Genomic DNA, 22,800 nt, shown 5'->3' on the forward strand with positions numbered 1-22,800 from the left:
ATGTTTTGTACATGAAGTAAATGGCAATAATATATAGCAATGCAATTGCACAAAAATTACTGAATATCATTCAATGACTTATGTAAACTGATTTTATTTTTACCTATTACTTTCTGGTAACCTTTAGCTGAAAGGATATTACGTTTAAGACCAATGGTTATAAAAATATTGAGTTGAAATATCATAATAAAAAGGAATTCAATGGTAGGACCACTTTGGATTACAGTGGCAGGGATAGGATCTTTTTTTTGACAGTTGTTAGTTTTGAATTCCTTTAAAATAGCATTAATAGTCTCAACATTACTGTAGAAATTATAAATTATGTTTTATATGTTTCCTTAAGGTAGACAAGAATAATAAAAGAAGCTGTGGAAAATATATAATTTTGATTATATTCTTGATGATATAAATACTCCAAGTATACAAGTTTTCTATTAGATATTATTGATCCTGTTAGCTAATTAATATCTCTCTATGTAGATCTTGAGCACAGCATACTATGGTGATTAAAAATTTATTTATTAATTATTTAATTGTTTACATTATTTCACATACTTATAATATTTGTCTTATTAGCTCATTTAAATGTTATTTTTAGCCTGAATATATGATATGATAAATTTAAAAGAATAGTGTTGTTTACATGATTTGTTAATCATATCTGGCTCTAGAGACAAAAAGATAAACTACCAGAAGAAATCTTTACCAAATATTAATAGTAGAAAAATACCACATTCTTGTAGATTGGTAAATTTTAGTATGTAAATGAGTTTCATTCTTAATGTATTGTACATTTAAGTTACAATGAATTTTTTCCAGGGTCCTCCTGGTCCACAAGGTCCTATTGGCTACCCTGGCCCCCGAGGAGTAAAGGTAATTGTTAAATTGTTTCATATTATTTACTTATGATGTGAACTGTTATAATCATTTAATACTTCTCATTTATTCCATAGGGAGCAGATGGTGTCAGAGGTCTCAAGGGATCTAAAGGTGAAAAGGTAAAATATAATAGTTCAGTTGATTTAAATTTCTGTATATCTATTATGTCAAAATTTAAAATCGTTCAACAGATATAATATTTCTGAAATACATTGAATGATTACTTGCATCCTATACACTGCTAGTCTATTTTTGTATCCTGTATTCTGGAAACAACAAAAATGTATTATGTTCTAGGGTACGGGTTAAATAATTGAACAGAAGCCAAGGTATGGCATAAATAGAATTACTCTTGCATCTTTTTTTAACGTGTGTTTAATTTTTGTAAATTATGAGGTTGGCCTTATGAATGGATTTGCTTCAGGGTTTGGATGTTATACAGTTAGATGCATAACAGAGTAATGTATATTCCTTTTTTCTCTCCTGAAATACCCAAAATTTATACACAGAAATGCAGTGTACAACAGGGAAGTTAGAAGTACTCTAAATCAACAGGGTAAAGAGAAAAACTGTCTCTGTGATATTACATGCGAAGTCAAAGGGTTAATGAGGAAAAGAAAATAATAAAACCAGGCAGAGGTAGATACAAGAATACATCTAAGACTGTGAATGAATATTTCATCTTCTATAGGGCATTTATAGTTTAACTGACTTTAAATATGTGGGGTACAGTTCAGGGATGGGCATACACGTGTTCATTATGCAGGCACCCTTGTTGATGAAGTGTACCCCCCACGACCTCTGGCGGTTTCCCACTACTGCCAATCCCTTTCTTATAGTATTATGATAGTTGTTCAAGGTTCACTTATGAGTGAGAACATGTGATACTTGGTTCTTTGTTTCTGTGATAGTTCACTCAGTATTATAGACTCTAAGTCCATCCAAGTTGCTACAATGTTTGTAATTTTGTCCTTCCTTATGGCTGCATAATATTCCATCTTGTACATGTTTTTTTATCCAGTCTTCTTTCCATGGGCAGCACAGTTGGTTCCATGTTTTTGCTATTGTAAAAAATACTGCAATAAACATGAGTGTGTGCAGGTATCTTTTTCATAGTTTTTTTTTTAAACTATAGTCCACCCCTCCAACGGTCTGAGGGACAGTAAACTGGTCCCCTGTTTTAAAAGTTTGAGGACCTCTGCATGGTCACACCACCCTGAACGCACCCGATCTTGTCTGGTCTTGGAAGCTAAGCAGTGTCAGGTCTGGTTAGTACTTGGATGGCAGTCCAATAAATTTTAAAATTATGAATATATTGAAAAGAAAACCATAGCAGAAATGGCATCCCATACACTCAGTTCTCCCTTTAAAGATAAATAAATAAATCTCTGTTTGAAACAATCCTAAAAGTGGTTAGTGATTTTTTTTTTTTTTAGACAGAGTGCAGTATTCTTGAAACTAAACTTGACAACTGTGTAATTACCTTTTTCTCTAGAGTGAAAGTGATGAGGACTGCAGTCAATAGACAGTCAGGCGGTCTTTTCAGCACTTAAGCCTCTGCCACTACACAATCAGTACAGAGAGCCCCCTGCTCCTTACAAGGCCAATGAATGGCCAGAATGTTTAAAATATCATGCTTTTTCTCTTGATTAAAGAAAAAAATTCTAGGCCTGTCGGAATTTTTTAGTCGAGAGCATACAAGTTTGGCTCTCACTTTTCAGGTGTGTGAGACTCATATATTTGTGATTATCTGGTGTTTTGTATTTTCTGAACTGTGACATACCTTGCCAAACTCACACCATGGCATTTAGTAAATCTTTATTGAGCATTATGGCTTCTGGCTACTAAAGGTCAAAAATGTATTAGACACTGGAGACTCAGAGGTTAATTAGACATGATTCTTGTCTTTGCCTGTTATGTAGAAGGAAAACAACCTATCGTCTTCTAAATGCAGGATGAGGTATTATTGCAATAATGAATATTCAGTGGGGCACCCGGGATGGAGGGGTTAATTTTAGGAGGGAATAATTGATGTCAGGAAAAACTTCAGAACTGAATTCTGAGCCGAGTTTTGAAGGAAGGATAAAGTATCACCAGATGGACAGAGGAGGGAAATGATTTGCAGGTGTGTTACAAGTGGAACCACAAATAATTCAGTGTTTCTAGAACTCAATCCTAGGGTCTTCAGTGGGGTTGGAGGAAATTCAAGAAAAAAGACTGAAGAGATCACCTGATCCCAGCAGTTCGAGGCTGCGGTGGCTGTGAGCATGCTACTGCACTCTAGCCTGGGGCACAGAGTGAGACTCCAACTCAAAATAATCAAACAAACAAACAAGCAAACAAATAAAAGAGGGAGGAGGAGTTTCACAACTAGCATTCACATTTTTTGAAAACAATTTTCCCTAATTATCTGCACTGATATTTTCATATCTGTATTTTAGGCTATTCCAAATGACTGATTTAATTTTTTTATTCCTTATATATTTTTTTTAGGGTGAAGATGGTTTTCCAGGATTCAAAGGTGACATGGGTCTTAAAGGTGACAGAGTAAGTAAAAAGAAATTTTGCACTAGTACATGAAATTATACACATATATGTACACATATATACATGTAACTAAATGCAGCAAGCACAAAATAAATGTTTTACTACCTAAAACTTTTCTCATTTACATATTTTAATGAAGATTAGGAGCTTTAATTTTTGTAGAGACAATGTACTATCTTTAGTCTTTCATATATTTCCATAAGTTCTATAACAAGCATGCACACATGTATGCACACATGTGTACTATTATTATACACATAATTTTAGATAATTATCACAAAATTACTAGTTAAAAGAAATAATTTGATAAATTTGTTCAAAGTTTTGTTCATATATAGTGAACTATGCTAGTTAGAATCTATGTCTGCGACTTTCATGAATTTTCTTTATAGGGTGGTGTTAAATTTTTGAACACAAAAATGGTACTTTTTTTGTGGTAGTAAATTCTAGAAAACAAACAAAAATATGAGTCACTTAAAGCAAATTAACTGCTTTATTGGGAAGACTTATTTTATAAATAATATAATAGCAACTAATATATCTGAGCAAAGCAGCATACTGCAGAATACCTTTGCTTCCCTGAAATTCACATGAAGTCTGTGTCCAGGATGAGGGCTGGAATGGGGGGTAATGTCCATATCCCAATTCTTAACATCTTGAAGACAAAAACAAGGATACAATAGACATATTTTTCTTATGTTCAAAATAGTGGTTTCCAAAATTATTGGCTAATCGTCATTTTAATTTTTTTATTTTCTCTCTTTAACACAGATGTATTAAAGACAATTTAATGTCATATATGGGATCATCAGGCTTATATAGAGTTCCAATTGTCAGACTATATTCAGTTGTTTATTTGGTCATGGAAAGATTGATGAAGTGAAACACTTTCAAGCTTCTTTGTCACAAACAAAACATGAGTAAACACATCAAGAGTTGAAAAATCTGACTTTCTGATAGACTGTAACCTATGCCTTTCAGTCTCCAAATATGTTTTAATTTGTAAGGCTGTCATTATTCTGTGCTTCAGGGAGAAGTCGGTCAAGTTGGTCCAAGAGGGGAAGATGGCCCAGAAGGCCCCAAAGGTCGAGCAGGCCCAACGGGAGACGCAGGACCATCCGGTCAAGCAGGAGAAAAGGCCAGTAAACACCATTAAATCCAGAGGTCTTCTTGCAGATGCTGCTTCATTGTCACTTTAAACTACTTGAAATCACTGCAGTCAAAAATCTAGGCGCCTCTATCAAATGTCTGATAAATACTACCAAGAAGTATAATCATGAGATAAGCACATCTATCTTTTTGTTTTCCCACTACTTATTTTCTAGTCCCTTCTGTTCTTGACGCTGCAGGGTGAGCCATTCTTTTTTTTTTTTTCTGAGTTGGAGTCTCACTCAGTCGCCCAGACTGGAATGCAGTGGCCGCTTCCGGCCACTGCAGCCTCAACCTGCTGAGCTCCGGCGATCCTTCCGCCTCAACCTTCCGAGTAACCGGAATTACAGGCACGCGCTGCCATGCCCGGCTGATTTTTTTATTTATTGTGGAGATGAGGTCTTGCCAAATTGCCCAGGTGGGTCTCGAACCCCTGGGCTCAGGCATTCCACACACCTCAGCCTCCCAACGGGGGGGATTACAGGCTGAGCCACCGAGCCGGCTAGGGTGAGCCATTCTTAAAACTCTTCCACACTAGATGTTCAGAATTCGCATGTGATTAAAGGATGAAAAAAAATCAATAAATGATCTACTTATGGTTTTGAACCAAATGGAATCCTCTTTGCCCTCAACCTAAATGTGCATTTTCTTTTTTCCACTTAAATATGCAATTTTCACAGGGTATTTTTAAAAAATGCTTATGTTTGGGCCCAACTTCAAGAAATTTTAATTTTATTCTGGGGTTGACAGCACAGACATCATTATGTTTTAAAATAGCCCTGGATAATTCTGACATTCCTTGTTGCGAGAGACACTGGGCATTAAATACATAATGCCCAGTGACATTATGTAAAATATTTTGTGTCAAAAATATTTGCAACCATTACATTTACATTTAAAAGTAATATTTGGCAGTTTTAAAATTATGACTTCATAGACTATTTAGTGACAAGTTAAACTTTTTATAATGTACTGTGAAGTTAAATTCAAATGAAAACAACTGGAAATGTCAATGGTAAGTTTCTTTTTTTTCTTGTTATGTATACTAAAGCAAAATAGAAATATAAATAATATCTTTAGATATAATTCAAATGATTCCCCTTTATATATATGTGTGTGTCAATATAGACAGTAAACATGCCATTATTCCATAAAATAAAGAAATTTCATGTTATTTAAGAAAACTATAATCTTCCCTACACCATCTATCCCAGAAAAAAAAATCTGCAGGTATTGTAGAGAGATTGTGAATAGACAAATAAAAACCAGTTCCTTATATCCTTATGAATCATTGGCTGTGACAGTTCTTATACATTTCATACTTCCACAGTTTCACACTTTGAAAAAGGTTGCCATTTGTGAATCGAGGAACAATTTCACAGTGTTTCAGCAACAGAAGGAAAAGTCCGGAGGAAACAAGGCCTTGTTATACCTCTAAACCCCTTCAGTTAAAGTGCTCGCTAGTTAAACGCTGCTCTGTGACCTTTCTGTCTCTTTAGTTTCTCTCTATCATGTGGAAATGGTCACACAAACTATTCTGGGAAATCAGAGCAGAATTTGGATTTTCTACAATTCTTTCTTCTTCCTTAACATTCCACTAGTATTTGGCTCTGTTAAAATTGCTTATCACCACATACAAAATAGAAATTTTCTATCTAACTCCATTTTTTTTTTTTTTTTTTGAATTGGAGTCTCACTCTGTCACCCAGACTGGAGTGCAATGGCCGCTCCCGGCCACCGCAGCCTCGACCTGCTGGGCTCCGGCGATCCTTCCATCTCAGCCTTCCAAGTAGCCGGAATTACAGGCATGCGCTACCACGCCTGGCTGATTTTTTGATTTATTGTAGAGATGAGGTCTCGCTGCCCAGGCGGGTCTCGAACCCGCGGGCTCAGGCAATTCACTCACCTCAGCCTCCCAAAGGCGTGGGATTACAGGCTGAGCCACCGAGCCCGGCTCTAACTCCATTTTTAAATAACTATAGAATGAATAAAAATATACATTCTAATGTAGTAATTAACAGAGAAAGAGGTAGCTGTCATCATAATGATAAAATTTCATTAATCTTGAAATTGATGACATAAAACAAGCTGTGTATATACGGGGGACATCGTTATAAGCATGCTTCCTAGGGGTTTCCTATTTTCTGTCTGAAGACTAGTTATCTATGCAGTGTTGATCATGACTCAGACAACTCCTTAGTTCAATCTGTATAACAAGGTCATAAACTATGTGCTTAATTTCTTGCCTTACTTCACCCAGTAAAATATTTATTTTAGGTAATAAATTTCCTGTCATCTTTCTGCTCTGCATATACTAATCAGGATTTGCACTTTTTTCTATTTTTAGTTTTTTTAATGTGCATTGGAAATAGTGATGCTTTATGCTTGCTAATGTTTATGACTTTCATAAAAAATATTTTATATATGAGGTATGCTCTTATTAAGAGCATCTTATCAAGGAAAATAGTGCACAGTAAAATTTCACATATATATTTTACTCATTTATTTTATCTCTCTACCTTTTTTATTATTAATGATTTGTTCAGATAGAAATTTTAGAAGGCTGATTTTGCTAGTATGTTTTAAACCTCTTAGTATGTGTTACATTTTGCTGGACTTTATTACAATTGACAGTTTGTTTTAGCACTTTCTGATTGAGAGGTAATCTCATTCATTCATTGCACTGGAACAAAATAGCATATTCAAATGCCACCTGGAGAAATTTCCTCTCTACAAAAATCATCATTATTAGCCAAAGCCCTCAACACTTAGTATATTTATTCATACAGGTATTTTAAGATATTTGAGTAAAAGAGAAAGTTTGGCTCAAAATTAAGTTCTGATTTTGTGTAATTATTTAAATGTTACTCAGTGGGAAGAAGTGAAATAACTCACAATCATTTGTTTTATATATTTTTCTTTTTTGTTTTATATTTTGACTAGAGTAAATGAAATAATTTTATCAAAAAGGTTTACTCTAGTTGGAGCGATAAAATCTAAATGTTGTTCCAATTACATCAGCTTACTTTAAGCAGTTAATGTGAAAAGCTAAGAAGTTTTTAGTCATGCTTTAGAATTCACAGATTAGTTTAGAGTTCTCTATAAAAGTCTAGAGTTCTATGTCCTAAAGAAGGCACTGTTATTTATAAAAGAGAGGTTAACCAAGACAATATTATAGCATTAGAATTTTTTTTCTGATTCACATAAAGACATATAAGGAAAGATAAGTATAATAAAAACTTGCATATCTTCCTTTTGCATCTACAAATATGTGGTTCTAATATCTAGAAAAATGACTGAAATAATCGTTTAAACTTAATTCAACTTAAAGTAACTCTTTTATTATTTTTATTTTTTTAACTACAGGGAAAACTTGGAGTTCCAGGATTACCAGGATATCCAGGAAGACAAGGTCCAAAGGTAAAAATGGGTTGATTTTTATAGTTAATCGATATTTTGTGAAAACACTTAAAATTATTCATGTATGGTTACCTTAGAGTTTGTAACATATCTATATTATGATGAGTACTTAGAATATAATTTCACAAGGGAAAAAAATCATAGTCTGTGTGGGCCTCCCGTAGAGCAGGGGGTTCAGAATTGCAGATTGCACTGTTTTAGAAGACAGGGTCTTGAAGGGAAGGCATAATCAGTGATTCCTTGTCACTGGAATCACAACTTTTCTAGTTTATCTGTTTTAAAGTGGCTAACATGTAATGGATAATAACTTTGGTTTTCTTTCTGTTACTCTGAGGGTTTGAATTACCACTGGGTATTTTTTTTAGAAAATAATTTTAATACGTGTTTCACCCTCTCTGTTATCCTTGTGTCCATGAGTGTTTCCAGGGTTGCAGTAAAAAAATTCCAAAAACTTGTTGACTGAAAAGGACAGAAATTTACTCTCACAAGATCTGGAGACCAGGAGTAGAAAATCAGGGTGTTAGAGGGCTGTGCTCCCTCCAAAGACTCTACAAAAGAATCTGTCCTTTCCTCTTCCGTCTTCTGGTGGCCACAGGCATTCCTTGGCTTGTGTCTGGCTGCATAACTACTATCTCTGCCTCCTTCGTGTGACCTTTTTTTTCTGTGTTTCTGTCTCTTATAAGGACAATTGTCATTGGATTTAGGGATCACCTGGGTATTCCAGCAGGCTCACATTTCAAGTTCCTTCATTTAATCACATTTGGAAGACCTTTATTTCCAAATGTAACATTCATAGGTTCCAGAGATGTGGACATATCTTTTAAGGGGTCACCATTAAATTCACTATGTCACTCCAATCACATTTTTTGGCTATTAGAAATATGCATATCTTAATATTTAAAAAGATGGTTTTAAAAATGCATGTTTACCTTGGTGTACTAATTTTTCCCAAATGATAAAACTTTGTTAAGGTTGTACTTGGTGTCTAGAGTAGTTACATTAATGTGGTTAAATGAAATAATATGTAAATGCTGATAATGATAGTTATGCCATTCTTTTAATTATATGTACATGATACTATCAATCTTTCTACCTATTTTGCCTGGTTTGACTCATTCAAGCATAACAGATATATAGATAGGTCAAATCCTGCTTATATAATATCATTCAACATATGTCTGTTAATAAATTTCACAAGTAATCACAGGAGACAAAAATGTCCTTGCCTTTGATAACTGTGAATTGCACACACTTGTGGTCACTTATCATATGTCATGACATTATTTTAGGTGTGCTGTGCATGTTTGTCTTATAATTTCTTCATTGTGTTTCAAAGAAATATCCTCTCCCTTGTGTGACAGGAGACAAATATAATGCTTTGAACTCTTCTAAAACAAGATTTATGCCTTCTGTAATTTAAAAATAATACAAGCATCATTTAAATGTTTCAGGCCACATTCAGAACATTTTTACCTTTTAAATATTGTCTAAATATGCTGTTCTATCTCCCAGTTATCTTTCTTTCAAATGTCAAGCATTTTCACAATTATAAGCAAAAGAGTCCATTCACTGCATAACCCAGGACCTTAAACTATTCTTACATACTTCATGAATTCTTTGTTTATGTATGAAGTTAAATTGCAGTTGTAGTTTTTTGTCATGATTTAAAAAAAAAACATAGAAAACTGTCACAATAATACTTGAATGAGCACAATTTTATGAGTTTATTTGAAATTCTATTTTTTTCTTTTTTCCCCTAAGTCCATTATCTAACTAGTATTCTTTGAGTCCATTTTATTAACAAGATATATTAACAAATAACTAAAGAGAACTGTTTCTACCTATAGGAATACAACATTTTCTTTACCCTTTTAATTAAATATCTGGAATTTTGTTCTTCTTTTTTTTTAATACTACCTTTCTTCATAACAATCCTTTTTCTATGATCAAAAAGCGTTTAGGTTTTTCAGTTATAAAAATAGTGAAAGGCACATCAAAAATCAAAGATGGCTTCACATTTTTTTCTTATGTGGGAGCTAATGAATTTTGAATAGTATTATATCTTTATCTTACTAGACGTGAAATTCCATTGCTAATCTCTTTCAAGCAGTCTAAGGACAACAATTAGACACTATATCCAATGTATTAGTAACCATATAAACCATCAGGATAGTTAAAGGATGTAGCACCAAATGTACTATAAAATAATAGCTGTTTCATATAGTAGAATCTTTTAAGGTGGAATACTTTCATATTTTAGGCAGCATTTAAGATAATTATGAAAGTTTCACATCTGTGAACTGAGCTAATTTCACAATTAAACTTTGACTTCATGATCCTTTGTTTGTTTTTTCCAATAAAAATAGTAATACCTTTTCATAGATATCATATATTTTGTTTATAATTCCTTATGTGTGAAAACAGAAATAATATCTTATATATTACAAAGTGTTTTTTGGTGGATTAAATATTTTTGTGTGTTTTCTATCAATTTTCTAGAGCAGAAACAATGAAAGAAAATAAATGTATATAAAACAAAATTGATGCATGAAATTTATTTGTTTAAATGGAGAATCTACAAATATGATTAGTTATCTATTTTGATTATGATAGAAATAAATATTCCCCCCAAATTTTTATTTCTATACTAGATTATACTTATTTGCCAAATTCCCAGAATAGTCACATAGTAATACTATAATCAGATATGACTTCATCTGATTCTCTGCTGAGAAAGAGGTTTTGAAAGCCCTTCTAAAAATAAAATAGTCAGAGATTTCTCCCTCCAGTTTGTGAATATTAGACATTTCAACTATTGTTCTTAGGCTGGTCCCAAGTTAACTCTAGGCGTGAATCAAAGTCTATAGGGAAGCAGTTCATAAAAAGATATACATACATTGAGTTCGTGTGTTGACCATCAGTTGCCATAGGGTGTCACATAGAATTATTTTCAACTTCTCGAACAGCGTTGTGGAGGAAATATAAATTAGTAGCATCCTTCTGCCTGCTAAATATATAAACTACCTTCAAGTTGGCAATAGGCCTAATTGCCTCTTGTATATAATACTCGGCACCTGGCTATTCTAACTGCATGTGCCTAAGAACACACCTTTCAGGACTTCTCAATCTCCACACTCTGTGTTAGCTGGAGAGGTTTTTGAATACTGTACTCTGCTGCCAGAGAGTCTGTTTCAAGTATCTGTAAGTCTAGAGTGTCACAAGTATCTGTAAGTCTAGAGTGTGCCTTGACAGTGTATATTTTCAGCAGCCACTCCAGAACATTCTGATATAGAGGAACCATTGATTACTTGGGCAAGCATTATCTTTAGGGCTAGTTCAATGCATATGAGTGTATTCTCAAAAGCAAGGAATGCATTTATGTCAAAGAAGGCTGTGTGATATCCTTTAATGCATGGAGAATGTCTGCTACTTTCCACTAGACTTTTTACACATTATTACATGTCATCCACACAGTGGTCTAAACAGGAAAAGTAAATGTGTGGAAGTCTGCCCCCGTCCATTTTTATGGTTTTGTCGTTAACAAGTTGAGGAGCATGGATTTGAATCCTAATATGCTCTAATTCATAATACAATAATGAGGCAAAATCATTGCAGTCATGGTCAAGTAAATGTCTGAGCAAATAAAGATCTAGGCATAACCACAAAATGAAATGGGGAATCGGTGATTATATTGTATTCTTTCTGTAAAAAGTGGCCTATGTGGACAATGAAATAGTTCCTTGATGGGCTTATTACATTTAAAAATAATCATTATTTATTCCCTTTCATTATCATTTTTATACCCTCCATTCCTTTATTCCAAGCCTTCAGAAATTTCAAAGTACCTGTAATATGTATAACATTGCCCTTATTTTGCAGAAGGAGGAATGATAGTTGAAGAGAATAAGTAATATTCCAAACTCACTTAGCTGATGTGTGACAAACATGAATCTTGAACGTATGTCTTTAGTATTTTAGAAAACATAATTTTAATGTGTGACTGTCCGACTTAGATTCTCAGCTACACATAGTTGTATTCAAACACCAGTTAGAAAAGGTGGAGGAATATTTTAGTCTATGTGATTTGATTTCTAAAAGTGTAAAAAAATTTCAAATAAAAAGTGATAAAAATATACAAATATAATATTAATTCAGGAAAACCATTTTATAGAATCCCTGTTTTAATATGAGACTATGAATACTTGTGAAAGTGAAATTTTTCCCTAGAGTTGAAGCAAATAAATATAATTATATGGGCGGGGACTCCAAAAAAGCCTGGAATTTAATTATTAAAAAATTGTTTATGAATTCTTAATGTTTAAATTTAGTCGCCTTCAAATCACTGTCTGTTTGATGCACCTATCGAGATGCTTTCTCCACTACTCAAAACAGTTTTTGAACACATTAGTTTTGATGCCTTTTAGCTCTCCTGCCATTTTTTTGTTTCACATCTTCCACATCAGCAAAATGTTTCCCTTTGAGGACTTCTTTCATCCGAGGAAACAAAAAACAAGTCACTCAGGATGAAACTGGGTGAATAGGGAGGATGAAACATGGGAGTCATGCTGTTTTTGGACCAAAACTGCTGAACACAGTGTGGTCCAGGCAGGTGCATTCATAAATCACCCATCATGAAATGGGCCAACACATTGAAAGAAATCTCCAAAAAACAAAAAAACTAAAACTAAACTAAATCACTGAAGCTGAATGCAGCCTCTCAAAACAACGCTAGCTGATACACTGATGCCGACGGGTTCCTAAAATATCTACTTAGTGAAGGAAACCTTTACTACAAATGGCCAGCCCTCCAAAAGATAATTCTGAGTTGTTGTTGTTTTGCCCCCTCATAACTTAAAGATATATTTTCTATATAATATCCTTTAATTGCTATCTTATAATTAGAGCTATAATAATATGTGGTTAATTATTTTACCTATAAAATTAAAAACTAAAATATGTTTTATCAATTCATGTTTTCAATGCTTCCAGGATTTCAGATGTCATTGTAAGTTCATTTTCCATTATATGAGTGATGGCTGTATGGTATCTTAAAATTATGCTTTTGATTTAAATATTACCAGCTGTGTCAGAAACACTATGTTGCAAAAGAATGACAGCTCATGACTGACAATGTTAATTGCCATATTCATCATTTACTATTTTTATTATTGTAGGGGTCCACTGGATTCCCTGGGTTTCCAGGTGCCAATGGAGAGAAAGGTGCACGGGTATGTTGCATAAACAGATTGTTCTGAACTGTCTGATATAAATGTTCTTAGCAGGCACAGTGGCATACCTGTACTCACATATACTTGGGAGGTTGAGGTGGGAGTGTTGCTTGAGCTCAGGAGTCCAAGACCAGCCTGGGCAACGTAGAAAGACCCCATCCCTAAATAAATGAGTGAATGGATAAATTTAAAGTTTCTGCTTGAGTACCCATTGCTTAGCACCAGACTTGTAATTTACTGTGATACACTGACTGCATCCTGAAACTGTTTTTTTACTGTCTTTGGCAGGGAGTAGCTGGCAAGCCAGGCCCTCGGGGTCAGCGTGGTCCCACGGTGGGTGTCTTGATTTCAATCATTTTTTTCGTGTTTTTCATTTTGTATTTAGTTTTCCAAGATAACCTTTTTTTTTCAAAAATAAAACTTGATGGAATGCCTTTGGATCCACTTGGCACTGGTTTAGCAGCATGTCTTGCTGTCGTACACAGGGTCCTCGAGGGTCCAGAGGCGCTAGAGGCCCCACTGGGAAACCCGGGCCAAAGGTACTGTATGCATTTTTTCTGTCTGAGCTTTGATATAGGTTACCCTTCCAGACAGATGCTGAAGAAGGAATCCACACTGATTTTTCTTTTCTTTTCTTTTTTTGTTGTCAGGGCACTTCCGGCGGTGATGGCCCTCCAGGCCCTCCAGGTGAAAGAGTACGTATCATCTCGCCACATGATAGAAAATGAAAATTAACATTTGTGCAAGTATTTACATTTTGGGGAAAAGATATATGTGCCTGCAAAGTCCTGTGCACATTTATTCACAAAATCTAGCCTGAGTTCCAAAAGTTGTATTATTTTAATTTACTCCTCTCCATCAGTAAAAAGGCTGAGTCGATAATGTGCTGCTGATTTTCTCATAGAAATGTGAAAAATAATATGTGCAGTTGGCCTGAGATGTCACCCTTAAACTCAAGTCAAAGTACGTTTAAAAAAATTTTAAATTTAAATATGCTTAGAGTGTATTTGCCCTCTTCTCCGCCCACCCTGCCTTCCATACTGATACTCATTTTGTCCACGGAGATGGCAGCAGGTGATGCTGGTAAGATGCATGTGACCAGAGGCCATTGAGCTCCAAATCAATATACTCTCAACTCCAGATAAAATGTCCATTCCAGTAAATAGAAACACTATTTAGTAAATTGATTTTTAATTGATGTAAAATAAAGCCAAATAAGATGCGGAAGCATACCCTTTCTTTGGCTTTTGTGACAAGACATGGCATTTTTGTAACCAGAATTTTTGAAAGCTAGTCTCTTGAAAGAACTTTAAACATTAATATTTTTATTACCTTCAAAGAAACTAGAATCATTTCTTTATACTCTATAACATTTTTCAGTATTAGATAGTCCTATTGATATATTTTTGTATATGATTATTTGAAATTAATAATGAATGTTTAAAAAAACACTTTGCTTGAGAAGTGTAATTTTTTTTTTTTTTTTTTTTTTGAGCAGGGGTAATGAGTAAGCCTTACATTTCTATTTGGGACAATGATGTGAGTAGATAAAAAACAAGAATAAACATTTCATTAGAGGTGCTTTGGCTTATGTTTAATTAAATTAAACTTTTCACACTAAATGTGTTTCTTACTCTTGATGAACTATTCTTAAATCAAGTCTATTCATACTGTAAGTTTTGAAATAATAAATAATACATACATTTGAAAAACTTTATAGTCAAAGTGATCTTAATGAGATATAGTTAAGTTAAATGGGTGAATCATTAAATGGAATAGGACAATTTAACAAATAATAGCACATCTAGGAGTTTTGTCTTTAAAGTGCGAACTATACTATTCCAACAGAGTAAAATAAAATATGAATACAATAAAGCACAAACTGTTCTCTCATGATGTATTTTGTTTGTGAATTTCAAGATTTCATGATCAATATTTCTTTACAAGTGAATACACTTTTGATGACACTGCATTTTAAATTTGGAACACAATGGTGTGATTCAACAGAGTGATTACTTGTAATTCTAAACACACTTTGAGAATGAGAAAAGTACATTTTGATAATCCAAGTAATTGTTTTGTTTTAGTAACTTAGAAAGATCCACTTGCAATAAACATCATGCATATTTCAATATCTATATAGCAAAAAGATATTTGCTATGTTTTGAGCAGTTGATGAGACATTTCTTTCCTAATATGCTTTCATTTTCTACCAAGAATTTTAAAGTATTGTGAACTATTTAGTTTATGTCTTAAATACGCAGTTGAAAAATAATAGAAGAAATATCACAGAATATTTTCCTCAAATTACATGAATTGGAAAGTTCAGGGAGAGAATTTTGTAGTACTGTTGGGTTAGTAAAAGAAGTTTGTTTATTTCAGTGGGTTCCCTTTTTAACAGTATATTTGTATTTAACTATACACATATTTATACATACATTTTAATATATATAAACATTTTTAACATGGTCTACAAATTAAATGCATCCCATCATAATCATAGTTGGCAGATAATAGATTCCTTTTATTAAAAAGTTAGTAAAACTTAGTTAGGTCTAAGGTTACCAAATTTAGCAAAAAAAACCCAAACAAAACAAAAACAGCAGAACCAAGACACCTAGTTATATTTGAATTTAACATAAAGAGTCATTGTTGCATGTTTCTTGCAATATTTAGAATATATTAAAAATTATTATTTACCTAAATTTTAATTTAACTAGGCACTGGGTACTTTATCTGGCAATTTGGTTTCAACACCATCTTTACAATGAGTTCTTAGTGTATTTTATTTACCTCACATGGAAACTATGTTGATTAATACAAAGAGAACATGTCTCTCTGTAAAATTTTATAAAGAAAAATCTACCTTTCCTTCTTTATTGTTTCTGAAATAGTGATTTTTGAAAATTTTTCTTAAAGGAATTTAAATTAAAAATAAAATTGCATTTGAAAAGCAGTAACATTTTAGAAAACAAAGAAATGTCATTTTAAGAAATCAGGAAAACAGAGTTTGCCACATAACATAAAGGAATACTATTTAAAAAATTTTATACTTATAATACATTTTTGTTTATAATTTTGGAAGTTATTATGATAAATATTTTAGAATCATTGTTTAATGAAAATTTTAAAATGTTTGCATTTCTAAAATTTCCAAGTGCTTTTGTAATTTCATGTGACATCTTTATTTTTAACTTCATATACTTTTGAGGTTTCTTTTTTTATTGTAACGTAAGATTCTAGTAATAGAATCTGTGCTAACTTCTGAGCTAACAATGGCTTAACATTAAGAATGGTAATGAATTTTTCTTGGAAAGGCTAGATTGATAAATTGAAAAAGTAAAAAATGTTAAAGACCAACTTCAACAAACTTTATTTTTTATTATAAAATAGATAAAACTTACTTTAATTGAGTTACTTAAGAAATTTTATCTTTCACTTCATATATCTTCCTAATAGAAGTATTATCAGTATGTTCTAGGCATAAAAAGACTATTTTTGACCAACTTCTTTTTCTGCTACCAACAATCACTGTAATAGGGTCTACTTTATGCATTTTAAAGATATGTAAATATGGGGGATGAATAATATAGTTAATTAAGCACCAAGCCGAGAAAGATATTATAAATGTATATTTGGACTGAATGTTAATGAGTATATTTGTGTAATAAAGTTCTTTTCATCTTATCTACAAAAGAAATGTATATACATGAGAAAATGAGATATTGACATAATTAAAAATAATTATATTTTAAATACAGAGATTCCTTGAAGGCATCTTCTGTGGTCTTTTGTAGATAGTCATATGTTTTCTCTTTTAGTTCTTTATGGCTAGATTCAGACATTTATGAACTCACTTTTTAAACATAATTTTTCTTTTGTGGTACTCTGAAATTGAAATTGAAATATCTTTTTTTTGTGTGAATGTTTCTAGCCAATGTTAAAAGCAAAGAAGCTACAGATCTTCTCGATATTTACATGTTCTCTTCACTGTTAATATGAATTCCACATATTCACAGTGCTTTTGAGGTGACACTGATGTGATGTGTACTGTCGAGTACTGAAAAGTGTGAAAAATTCTGTATTTAGCATATAGATTAGCACTTACTATAATGTGGTATGACCGTAGTTCTGTCACTATGGTGAAGAAGTTGTGTGCTCCAGTCTGTGTTATCCATGGATATTCTAAACCTCAGAGTAGAAAATACTTCTGTTAAGACCTGTTACTTAATTATATTTCCCCCACCACTTTTTATTTCCAGGGTCCTCAAGGACCTCAGGGTCCAGTCGGATTCCCTGGACCAAAAGGCCCTCCTGTAAGTATCAGAGTTTTTATTTGATGTTTTTGAATTTTTGAGTCATAGCTTATGTTTTAAATAATTTTTAGATTTAACATGAATAAACTCGTGAGAAAATTATAATTAACAATGTTAAAGAATATAGACATTTTTAATTTATAAAGTATGTCGATTATTTCTGAATGTAATTTTAAAAGCTTTTATTAAGTTTTCTCTTGAGGCACATTAAAGACTAGAACAACATGAATATTCTATCAACTATGACTCTAATACAATGAATATTATATTATTCCCATGAATAATATTAAATAACATTAAAAACGGTTACCAAATCTTAAGTATTTGATGCGTTAAATTTTCTTTTTTACCTTCTATCATCAAATATCACTTCCTAAACCCCTTCTAGCATTCTGATATTGCTTAATATCTCTTTAAGATTTATTTTTATTTTTGCCTCGATAATGCATTCTTCTTAGAAGTGTAATGGTAATTCTTATTCAATCATATGCCTCTAAAAATGTGTTTAGAGCAACACTCTTGAATGTCTTCATTAAGAGACTTCACAGGGTTAGCTGAAATACTTTTTGTTCATATTTAAATATGCATAGGGACATAGGTATGTTCAGTTAATTTTTATTTTATTGTATTTGTTTTTTTCTTTCACAGTCTCTTCAATTTCAGTTTCAATGTTCATGAGAGCTAGAATCAGATTAGCTGCCTACCTAGAGCAGCAGTTCTCAAAATGTAGTCCCTGGCCAGTCAGTATCCTTAGCACTTGGGATATTGTTAGATACGCAAAGCCTCACTTAACCACATCAGAACGCTGGAGAGTGGCCTGGTCTGTACTTTTAACAAACCCTCTAGATAGTTCTGATGTATGCTGCAGTGTGGAACAACTGTCCTAGTCTAGACTAGACAATACTTCCCACACTTTAATGGGCATAAAAATCATGTTGGTGAATTATTTATTTTGAAATACTTAAGTACTAAATGTTGAGGTAATCTGTTTGCAGTAGTCTTTAGGCATGGTTGAAAGTATTATTTTAACACTGAACAGTTTTTCTTTATATTGCAAACATATCAAGAAAGGATTGTTCTGTATATTACAGTATTACAAAAGGATCAATATAAATAACTAGTTTTAAATAAAAGATAATCTTGATACTACCTACCAAAAATGTTGTTTATCTATTAGCTCAGTTGTGCTGCAAATTTAACTTTAGGTTTAAGCAAAGTTTCACAGATAAGAGAAAACACAGTCACAAAAATCATTATGCACATATTTTTTCATAAGCCTTTCCATAACTAATTGTAAGCCATGCACATAGATCATTGTTTAGCAATGTAAAATTCAGTAATATGTATAATCTCAACATTCCCATACCATTTATGTTTCTATGTGTTGCTAAGTATTGTTTCTTTTATGTAAGACCATTTTATCATCAAAGAAAACCATTTGACTCACTTTTTCTCAAAGAGTTTTTCAGCACATTTTCTTAGATAGCTTTCAACAGATTTTAAGCCATTGATCATGCATGCATTTTTGTCTCTAAGAGGTACTGGAAGTATAATAAATGCCTACACTTGAGAAGTATGCATTCTAGTTGAAGAGACAAGATATTGTAAAGGAGCATTGCTTTCACTGCTAAACAAAATGATTTTTGTACTTTGTTTCTCTAACGAGTGAAACATTAGAGCATGAAATAAAAATACCTATCCTTTCTTTAGTATGCAGTTTTATGGCATTCGGGAAATAAATGCCTTTATCTGTTTGATATAAAAAGAAGAAATTGGAGTTGAGAGATAGAACTCTCTTCTTGTAAATTAAGTAGTTTGTCTTCATTATACCAGGAAAAAAATTTAAATACTTACATCTATGTGTGTGTATATAATATGCAATGTGTAATATGTAATGAACACATGCACATATGGAATATGGGAATATTCTATTTAGATTATGTTAATCTCATGCCAATATCAACATATTTCGGGAATATATAGTTTTCCATTTAAGAAAAAGAATTAACCTGAAGGGATTCAGATTTATGGTATGACTATTATGAGAAGCATTTACAGAAGAGAAAAAGTTAAACTCAGTGTCAATAGGAAGTGAAAAAACATCTTTAAACAATTATTTATCAGAGTCTTTTCACAAATTGCCTTGCCATATCTGTATATCCTCATTTAGATGAATTTGTTCTTTCTGTCCTGTACCAACTAGATCAAAGAGACAGGCTATTTTGATTAAAAATTATCCTTTTTACATAAATACCATGCAATTATTTGGTTATAGGTGTGCTTTATTTTACTAGACAGTAGTGCGATGCTATTGCAATTATTTAGGATAAACTACTTGATATTAGTAGTACATAAGAAAGCAAGAAACATAATGACTCCGATCCTTTATGTAGTCTGTTAACACTCTCCCTCAGACTGTCTAGCAAAGCTATTAAAAATCATGTATTCTTTTCAGGATGACATCATTTAGCTCTGTGATCACTATATTAAGTATTATATCTTTATCATTGAAAGTCATATCTATATTAGAAAATCTGATTTTGTTTTTTATATTTACAACTTTGTTAGAAATCATACAGATGTTTAGTACTAATGACAAAGCACATCTTTTGAGAAGCACTTTATTATAGTAGGGGAAAAACCAGACATCCTCTATGTAAAACTTTTTATTGCTTTAAATTAACAGCACATTTATTGCCATCTGTGTATCGAAATAAGGCACAGAAATTTTTTCTATTTGTTGTTTTGTAAAACAGGACCTTGATGAAGTCTCTTGGCCATTAACTACTTATTTCTATGTTTTACCTCCAAACTGAGAGCAGAGCTAAGTCTTACTATGTATCTAGTAATTAATATATAGGTATGTAATAGGTATTTGAAAAAAGCAAAGAAAATGGTATCCAAGAGTGTTTGGGGCCCTTAGTTAAAAACACTTCAACTGCTGTCTTTTGGGAGACAGTGGCACTAGGTGGTCCTGGAAAGCATGAGCAAATCACTTAGCAAGCCAAGAAGTTGTGAAATAGCATATTAACAGTTTTTAATGAGAGCCGGCAATTCACAAGACAGCCAGGGTGTCAATAGAGATGAGATCAGGGAGCAGAGATGGTTCTGGCACTGCCAAGAGCCTTTCCCCTGAAGTAGCTAGCCAACCTTGAAAAGGTCTTACTCAGTTAGGAAAAAAAGCTGTAATAAATGATCTTATTTTGAAATAAAGTCTTTTGCTCATACTCTATATGAACATATGAAAAGTAGATATTTGAGAATATATCTATTTAAATAATTTACATATAGCAAGAGGTGTGCCCTTTGATATTACAATGTCATTATTAAAATGATTATTTCTCTTCAAGTCTTCAGAAGGATGAGAATATTTCTGTTTTTTAACTTTGAGCTTGTTTCTTAATGGTTTCTGAGTAGAATAAATAACACAGAAGGCAGTCTAAAGAAGCAATCTATTTCTACTAAGTCTGTAAAATATAGGACCCTCACAGAGTTGTTTACTTTAAATACTTAGTTAATTGCTCCATTTATTTATTCAGACATGACAAAGACAGCACTTTTTATAGAAAGTGGTAACATAGTAGATTTGCTCTCCAGTACTTAATAAACATTATGCTTCCAAGAGGATATTTAAGAAAGCCTACTTGGAAAAATTTGTCCTGATGACTACTAGAATTGAGTTTAAAACGTTGTTTCCTTTACTTGAAACAATTTGAGAGGAAAAATGCCATTGTTTTTCTGAGTTTGTATTTCTTTTGCAATCTTCTCAGTTAAAAGCTCTCACCACTAGAGGGCACTGTCATTCTCTGTTATCCAAGTTTTGATGCACAGAGAATTGAATTAGGAAGAGAGCACCAAAAAGGTGAAAATATTCATTTGTTAAATATTAAAGAACTATTGTTTTTGCAAAATACAAACTTATGTAAATAAGCTTTTAAAAAGAATAGAGGCAAACAAAATGAATTCATTTAAATGTAAAAATGTTCAGAAGGGAGTTCTACAGTGTTATTTCCGGTCTCTATTACAGCTATACAACATTATTAAGGAGACTGACACACACACTACCATTTATAAAATCAACAGAACATGAAAGTACAATACCTAATGAAAATGTGAAAAGAAAATGTTCTAAAATGTTGCATTTAGACTATTAAATATTTTAAGAAATATTTATGGCATGTGGTGTTTAATATTTGTGATTTCAGGGACCCCCTGGGAAGGATGGGCTGCCAGGACACCCTGGACAACGCGGAGAGACTGTAAGTGACTCTGTTACTCTTCTTGCAATTTTCCATCTCTGGCACCTCATCAGTTCATAGAAAGCTACCTTCTTATTAAAAGTTCAATTGCCAGATTCAGGACAAAGGAGGAATTAATTCCATTGACCCTTTATTAGAATATGTAAGCAAATGCACAAATAGAACCATGTTTGTACCAAAACAAATGTACTTGGGAAAATAGGATGTTCTTACTGTCAATAGCTGTTATGATGTTCTTATTGTCAATAACTGCATTTTAGGAGTGCTGATAGAGAAAACATCATTATTTTTTTGAATACTTCCACAAGACTGACCCCTTGACCCTATCACTGTAGTCTTTTTAAGATACGTTCCACTCAAGTCCATCACCACTCAACTCTCTAGGGGAAATAGATTATAATAAGCCATGCACATATGACGACAGTCCTCTACCCAGAAATAAGAGATGAAATTTGCTGAAATTGGAACCACAGGCTATAATTGGTCTGGAACTATGTCAAAAGCATCCTTTCACATCAAGTAGAAAAATGTAAATCAGAAAATGTAAATTCATTTTATCTTAAAACTGTAAAGAATATACCTTTAAATAAACTGACTGTACAGCTTATCATATGTATAAAAATTTGGACAGAGGGGACACTGGTAGCTCAGCTGCGGCTCAAAGATCCTGGTGGGTTTGTTTGTTTGTTTTTCTGCCACTGTTACAAAACAGTGCATCTGACTGTCCCTGTGAGTTGTTCTTCTTATCAGGAGTCATCATGGGTTGGCATGTTTCCATGGAATCAATTCTTGGGTCTCATTATTGATTAACTTTATCCAGATTTCTTGAGGAAACCACAACACAGACTAACTCTGACTAAGTGGTTGAACATCGCGTTAGGGCTTTTGGCCAGCCTGAAGATGTCAAGGGTTGCTTAGCAGTACCCGATAATAAACATTGTGAGTTTCCTTCTATGGAGGAGCCTGTCAGCACCACCCCGATTGCTGTCTTACTCACCAAGT

At 32.9% G+C, this 22,800-nt stretch overlaps 1 protein-coding gene across 1 annotated transcript in view; it reads left to right on the forward strand.

The window, feature by feature from the left end:
- The window catches only part of COL11A1 (collagen type XI alpha 1 chain), a gene marked incomplete at its 3' end in the record, with an annotated part of 207,355 nt that overhangs the window by 113,100 nt on the left and 71,455 nt on the right, over positions 1-22,800 (forward strand). Inside the window, exons 27-37 of the mRNA XM_008074045.1 lie at positions 820-873; positions 954-998; positions 3,373-3,426; positions 4,457-4,564; positions 7,942-7,995; positions 13,170-13,223; positions 13,512-13,556; positions 13,709-13,762; positions 13,874-13,918; positions 17,486-17,539; positions 21,745-21,798. Of these exons, the coding sequence (XP_008072236.1) occupies positions 820-873; positions 954-998; positions 3,373-3,426; positions 4,457-4,564; positions 7,942-7,995; positions 13,170-13,223; positions 13,512-13,556; positions 13,709-13,762; positions 13,874-13,918; positions 17,486-17,539; positions 21,745-21,798 (621 nt within the window). The remainder of the gene's footprint in view (positions 1-819; positions 874-953; positions 999-3,372; positions 3,427-4,456; positions 4,565-7,941; positions 7,996-13,169; positions 13,224-13,511; positions 13,557-13,708; positions 13,763-13,873; positions 13,919-17,485; positions 17,540-21,744; positions 21,799-22,800) is intronic.

This window comes from Carlito syrichta, unplaced genomic scaffold (genome assembly GCF_000164805.1).
Source record: "Carlito syrichta isolate Samal-C Ts95f unplaced genomic scaffold, Tarsius_syrichta-2.0.1 Scaffold316282, whole genome shotgun sequence".
NCBI classification, from domain to species: domain Eukaryota; kingdom Metazoa; phylum Chordata; class Mammalia; order Primates; family Tarsiidae; genus Carlito; species Carlito syrichta.